Source organism: Quercus lobata, chromosome 11, assembly GCF_001633185.2.
Source record: "Quercus lobata isolate SW786 chromosome 11, ValleyOak3.0 Primary Assembly, whole genome shotgun sequence".
NCBI classification, from domain to species: Eukaryota; Viridiplantae; Streptophyta; class Magnoliopsida; order Fagales; family Fagaceae; genus Quercus; species Quercus lobata.
The window spans coordinates 18,953,743-18,961,434 of NC_044914.1; the positions used below are offsets into that span (position 1 = coordinate 18,953,743).

General features: G+C 32.7%; 1 protein-coding gene across 1 annotated transcript; it reads left to right on the top strand.

Moving 5' to 3' along the window:
* Positions 1-537: 537 nt before the first annotated feature.
* LOC115966525 lies at positions 538-1,368 on the top strand. The gene has a single exon (XM_031085744.1). It carries the CDS (start codon positions 538-540, stop codon positions 1,366-1,368), a length of 831 nt encoding a protein of 276 aa, XP_030941604.1.
* The last annotated feature ends 6,324 nt before the right edge of the window (positions 1,369-7,692 follow it).

Below are 7,692 nucleotides of genomic sequence, written 5' to 3' on the forward strand. Positions count from 1 at the left end.
ATCCTTCTTAACATGGCCTAGTATTATGGCGGCACAAAATCTGGTAAAGGAATAAGGTGGAGAATAGGTAATGGTGCAAACGTTCAGGGGTGGATGGATAAATGGCTGCCTATGTCATCTACCTACAAAGTAACATCCCCATGGCTGTTTATGCATGAAGACACACAGGTCCAAGAACTAATAGACACCTTTACTGTCAGTTGGAAGAAGTCAATAATTGATACTCTGTTTCTTCCCCACAAAGCTGAAGCAATCAAAGGCATCCCAATAAGGTCTCAGTTTTCTGCAGACAAGCTAATATGGATTGAAATGCAGAATGGCATCTTTAGTGTGCGTAGTGCGTATAAGCTAGCAATGAAGATGGCAATCAGTGGTGTTTGAGGGGACAATTCTGATAGCAGCTCTCTTAGGCGTTTCTGGAAAAGGCGTCATTTTGGAAGGAGAGCATGCCGAGAAGCCCTACCCACTAAAAGAAATTTGATGAAACGTAAGGTGATACCAGAGGACATGTGCGAGATTTGTAAGGAAGCCTCGGAGATGACTGGGCATGTCTTACGGAGCTGTTCGAAAGCACAGGAGGTTTGGGGTTGTTCCAAGGTGACGATGCGTGTTGCTAAGATAGAAGGAGTCTCCTTTTTGGATATTATATGGCAGTTGCTAATGATATATGGGGGTAGCGATGAAGTAGCTGCAAGGGTAATTACCATAGCATGGGCTCTATGGAACAATAGAAACGAGATGCAGAATGGTGGGGAAAGGAAGTCGGGACAAGGGCTGGTACAGTTGGCAATGGAATACCTTGCCAAGTATGGAGCAGCTATGGAGCTAACAGATTCAGTGGGACCGGTGGTGGAGCTTCCAGTGAAGTGGACTCCACCAAGAGAGGGGTGGTTTAAGATTAATGTCGATGGTGCCATTTTCTCAAAACAGAAAAGTGCAGGGATCGGGGCGTTGATCAGGGACGAGTTGGGAAGAGTAGAAGTTGCTCTGAGTAAAAAGGTTGATGCTCCTTTAGGCGCTGTGGAGGTAGAAGCCAAAGCTCTTAAGGCTAGCCTGATGTTTGCGAGGGATGAGGGTCTTCAAAATGTGGTCCTAGAGGGGGACTCGTTAGTTTTAATAAATGCTTTATGTGGGACCGCTTCTCCACCAGCTTTTGTGGAACCAATTGTCATGGGTGTGCTGGACCTATGTAGGGATTTTAGAAGTATAGCCTTTTCTCATGTACGTAGACAAGGAAACGAACCAGCACATCTTTTAGCTAAGCATGCGTCTAGTGTTGCTGATTTTATTAGTTGGATTGAAGAGGATCCTTGCTGCATTGAGCAAGCTCTTATCCAAGATGTACTGTCATTTTCATGTATTCAATAAAATTTCATTTTTCTTATCAAAAAAAAAAAAAAAAACTTGTATTACAATCTACTTGGATATACAAAATATCCAACACTCCTACTAGGTCGTAATACATCCTCTCAGTCATAAATTTAATTTGACATGTTGTAATGCATAAAAGATGTGTCTTTCAACTTAAACCTCCACTTAGTGTAATAGCCTTAAGACTCCAATAGAATTAATGGTGGCTAGGTGTTTAAACCAAAATTCTTTATGAGTTAATATCAGAAAATAACAAATATATGAGAACATCCACAACAATTTAAGAATTCCACCATTTTTGTTGGAATTGTTATGGTCTTATGCTCTTCCCAGTTTAATTGATGAATATTTACAAGAGAAATCCATTTTTCTCCTATGTTCACAAAGGTGAAGTTCGTTCTTTATGTCTTTATTACACATACTTTTAATTGTTTATGAACTTCGTCTAGAGTATAAAATTCATCCTTCAAATACATAACAAACAATACTAATCCATTCTAAATGAGATGCAAAATTTTAGTGCCTTTACTAACCATGTATCAATAGCTTGTTGTAGCACTTTAAACCTCCTAGCTTAAATCAATTCAAAGTTTGGTTTCCACTATTAGTGATTCTCTTAAAAAAATGGTTTTAGTCTCATTCCCATGAATATTACCCTAACCAAGTCTCGAGACAATGCTTTGGTAATATGGCTAGCCAAGTTATTACTTGAATTAACAAGCACAATTGATATGGTACCATCTTCTATCTATTGACTTATGAACTTATGTCTTATACTTATATGTCTAGACTTTCCCTTTTACACCCTACTATATGCTCAAGCCATGGTGACTTCATTATCATAGTACATCAAAATGGCTAGTATCAGTTGTGACCATAACCCTATATATCTAACAACATATTTCGTAGACATTTTGCTTCCTTGTCCTCTATTGCCAAAGCTATAAACATATATTCCATGGTGGAATGAGAACTATTCATTTGTTTCTTAGATGCCCATGAGATTGCACTCCACCAAGAATAAATATCCAACCATAATAGACTTGTTACCACTCACACTTTTAATCCAACTAGCATTCAAATACACTTCCAATAAGACTGGAAAATCAAAATAAAAGAGTCCTAGACTAATGGTTCTCTATAAGAAACCAAAGACTTTGCCAATTTATTGTCAATTATCCTCACTTGTATTACTTGTATATCTAAAAATTTTGCATGTTGCAAAGTTTGTGTCTGGTCTAGTGTAATGCTTGTCTAAGAAACACAGACACGGCAAAATTGTCAACACACTGGTGTCAGACATATATCTGATACAGACAAACACGTCAAGTACGCACTCAGAAAGATAAAATCAATTTTTAATTCAGTTGTTCTATTTTGATGTTAGAACAACCAAATTAAACAAAGTTCCAAAATATAGATATGTTGTAAAGTTGAGATGCTAAATTGAGTAGAAAAGGCAACCATGGTAACAATAAACAATTATCTACACAATCAACGAATTGCAGAAAGATTAATTACGCTATACTGACCTTATGCATGTTTTTACAGAAAAGTGCATATGTCTGGTAGAATGAAGATTGAAAGAATGAAGGGTATTGTTTTGGTCAATTTATTCTAACTGACTCGAAACATTGGATGGATTAACATTTTGCTAGAGCATGGAGTTTCGCATTTATTTTTTCAACGCGTCAACTTCTAAATTCGGTCTTTTATCCTATGTGAGATAACTAGAGATAATACAAAAATAAACTTTCACTTGCTTCTACTTTTACATGTAGTATTTAATATGATAACAGATCCATTCCTAACATTTAGAACAACAAGGTTTAAAGCATACAACTCATCTCTTATATAGATCATCTAAATGCTAAGGGTAGTAATAATTAAAATCAAAAAAAATTTAAATTTGACTTTTTGCAACAAAATCTTCTCCTTCTCTTGATTTAACTTTATTGCAACCAAAAAAAAAATTATTGCAATAACCGTTGCAACAAAAACTTTTATTGCAATAAATTTCCTAGGTTATTCTTGCCATATCTATTACAACAAACAAATTGTTACAATAAGTTATAGCAACTATATATTTCATTGCAATAAATATTTTTAATAATAATAAAAATATTTTATCGCAACAAATTTATTGCAACGAAACACTATTGCAACGAAATTTTTGTTGCGATAACTTATTGCCACAGAGTTTATTGCAACAGTGGGCAACAAAACTTTTTTTGTTGCAGTAGGTATTTATTGCAACAATTTTGAGTTTATTGCAACAAAAAATTTCATTGCAATAGGGTTTTTTTCTTGTAGTGAACTCTATGCTAGCAGCCACGGTAATATAGAGGATACAAGCATTATCTAGAATGATTAGGTATAAAGCATTTGTAGGTGGCTTTTTAAGTCTGCTATCAAATCCCAAGGCTCAACCCTGGACAAGCAATGGAAACTACCAAGCTGGAGTACGGTAGGGGCAGAGGAAATTTCCAATGGAGCGGTGAAATACGTAGAGATCAGAAAGAACACCAATGGTGAAAGCACTTTGTTGGGCCAACACTAACACTAAGAGACGAAAGTTAGGGGAGCGAATGGGATTAGATACCCCAGTAGTCCTAGCCGTAAACAATGGATACTAGGCGCTTTGCATATCGACTCGTGCGGTGCTATAGTAACGCAGTAAGTATTCCGCGTGAACACAATCACTATTTTGTTTTTTCTCTCTAAATATGCCTTAAAAAGTACTCTCTCTATCCCAATTTGTTGGTCCTCTACTCCATTTTGGGATGTCCCAAAATGAAGCCCTCTTTTTAAAATTAATAAATAAAATTTCTATCTTACCCTGTACTTTATTTAAAAAGTCAATGCCATTCTTTTTCTATAATTTAAATTAATAAGGGTAGTTCTGGAAACTTATATTTTTTATACAGCAAACAAGACAATAAATGATGTTCCCTTAAAAAGTTAAATTTTTTAAACAAGACAAACAAATTGGAACAGAGGGAGTAAACACCTAACATAAAACCTTCTTCAATTCCTTTTGCTTTAAAACACACAACTATTGGGTCTCAATAGCATACCAATGGACGACAAATATTCACCCCAATTCAAAAACATCAAAAAGTATAGAGTAAAATACAATGAATGAAAATATCAATTTGAAATGATAAGTCACAATTCAAATTGAGCCCTATGAATTCAAATATCAAAATATTTCGATGTACATAAACAAACAGATAACCCTATACTAAGACATGAACTTAAATTAATAAAGTAACCTTTGTTGTTAATTTTTTGGGAAAATTTTGTCCAACCCATCACAAGACGATTATTCCTTCTTGAACAACTGTCATGTAGTGGGTTTGAGAAACTTTCCACCAAACCCTTTCTCATATATTTAACATGCACTAGACAGTTGTGAAAAAACAAATAGATATTTCGACAAAATCCAAACTTATACAACCCATCACCAAAAGAAACCCTAAACTACAGTACTCTGGAAAGAAACCCTAAATTGCTTTTAAACAAAGAAAAATTCCAAAAAATATATTTATTTTTTGGGGGTTGGAGTTTGCTATGGGTTTTGCCTTTTAGATTTGGATTTTTATGGGTTTCTGCAACCCATCACCAAAACAATTCCTAAACTACAGCATTCTAGCAAGAAACCCTAAATTGTTTTGAAAAAAAGAAAAATTCAACATAGGAAAAAAAAAAGGTTTTGGAGGTTGGAATTTGCCATGGGTTTTGCTTTTGGGATTTGGATTTTTGTTGGTTTTTGTTGCAGTGGATTTTGCTATGAATGTTTTGTGGATTTCTGTGGATCTGGTGCCAGTGGAGGGGTTTGCCATGGGTTCATGACAGTGGGTTTCTATGTGGGCTGGTAGGCAAAGAAGAAAAAGAAGAGAGAGAAATAGATAGGACAAGAGTGAAATGAAAAAAAAAAAAAACTGAATTCTCTTACTCTCACCACTTATAGTTTTTAAATGTAATGTAAACCCACCCAGACTCTCGCTTTTTGACTTTTGAAACGACTTTTTTTTCTCTCTCACGTATAAACTCAAATTCGGTACTTTATGGATGATTTTACATTTTTTTTATTTCTATTATTAAATTATTTTAGTGAATAGTCAATAGATTTATTTAGTGAATGATTGTCAAAAATTCATTTAATAGTTTGCATTTAATAAAATTTAAATTCTAGAATGATTAAACTTTGTCTTAGATACTTTTGCACAAACTTTATCATTGTAACTAAGAGTCTGTTTTGGTAGCAGCATTTAAAGAGTGTTTTGTGTGATTTCAATGCATAAAACCATGGGACCCACTTTTAAGTTAGTTGTTTGGTCAAAAAACTTTAACAAAAGGGTATTTAGATAGGATTGAGATCTTATGTAATACCTAGTATGTATTGTACGGGATGCAATAACTTCAATATAAGCCATAGATTAAATCAAATGTTCATAAAATCAACACTTAATTATACAAAATTGACTTTTTCAGATGTTCCCTTGTCTTGGCATTCCCATAAACTGCTACAGATGCAAATCGTTGGGCATGAAGTCATTTATAATGTTTATAATGAAATGTCTAAATAGAATCAAAGTTCATCTAGAAATACTTTATATTTTATTAAAAGAAAATTAAAATCACTAAATTTTGGAAGATTATTTTGAACCAAAAAAACCTAGAATATTTTGGGCATGTACTCACAAAATATAAAAATCTATAATCTATTGCCTAGAATTTGGGCTAAACTAGTAAAGTATGATTAGTAACAATTCAAGACAACAAAAAAATTCCTCAAAAGTTCACCTATACCCATAGTTTGTATCTATAAAATGAACTATAAAAGGCCAAACATATTATCCTACCAGAATAATACATTGCTGCATAGTCAATCCAAATTTAGGAAAAGAACATGTACTTTAGAAAAATTAGGACAGAATAAGAATTTTTAGAATACACCAAGCAACAAAATTAATAATTAATGTATAATAAAAAAAACCTAAAATTGCTCAAAAGGTACTAGTCATTGAAGACTCAAAGAAGGCAACAACAACAACAAGACAAAGAAGTAATGCAATAACAAAGATAAAAGCAAAGGGAAATAAACTACAAGAAGGTTAATACATAGAACTTTACTCTTTACAAATCCAAATTTTTTTGTCTGCACTTACTTACTACACGTGTTTACATTGATGCCCTGCTTCTGTTTAACTCCTACTAGGACTATTAGTAACTATAATATATATATATATATATATATATTCACTTTTTTTTTTTTTTTGAGAATGTATAACACTTTTTTTTAGAGAGTTTCAATATATAGAGTCCGCTCCTGATGATAGCTCATTATCATCAAATCAAGACATCAATCAGTTTTTGGTGTAGGTTATCAGTTTTTTGTATAGGTGGGGGATTGAACCTCAAATCTCTTATACAACCATCATAGACTTTACCAGTTGAGTTAACTGGAACTCACGATAGTCACATAATAAGATGTGGGTAGTATTGTAGATAGTAATTATATAAAATGCTTTAATGTATGTATTTTTTTTTTTTTTAACAAAGTTTCTTTCCATGTATGTATCTTTAAACTTTAGCATTTGCTTTAATGTATGTATCTTCAAACTTTAATGTATGTATCTTTAAACTTTAACATTTGCTTTAATAAGATGTGGGTAGTTTTTTTTTAAAAAAAAATTAACATTTGCTTTAATGTATGTATCTTCAAACTTCTTATATATATCTTTATATTAGTGTGAATTTTGAAAATTTAACCGTTGAATTACATGTTTTTATTATATCCTTTATGCTTGCAAAATATCAAGAATGTCAAAGATCAATTGTTATGTTATCAAACAAATGTTAAAATTTCAATTTTTTGTGATCTAAAATTGTGTATAAAAGATAAGTTTATTAATCAAATAGTAAATAAAATCTGATTTGAACGAAATTTAATATACATATTAAGAACATAAGGAACATGAAATTCATCCACTAGATTTTTAAAATTCACACTTAAAAAATAAATATATGAGAAATTTGAAGAATATATCGTCAAATTAGTTTAGAGAGAAATTTTATTCTTTTTATTCTTTTTCTTTTTGAACTAATGTATGTATATAATATAATAGCTTGGTTAATGTTGTATTATAAATTCAAGAGAGGGTTAATTTAGTAAATCCATCTTAAGCAACTCACTAACACATGCATGAGTGACGTGTTCTCTACTTAACCCCAAAAATTTGCCAAATGACCGGCCATGCAAACAAACATCTCCAACTCTATAACTCTTTAACTCTCTAAACCCATGGGTCCAGC

What these genes read in the sequence shown, in the direction of transcription:
- LOC115966525 (XM_031085744.1), top strand. Translation starts at nt 538, where the DNA reads ATGACTGGGCATGTCTTACGGAGCTGTTCGAAAGCACAGGAGGTTTGG.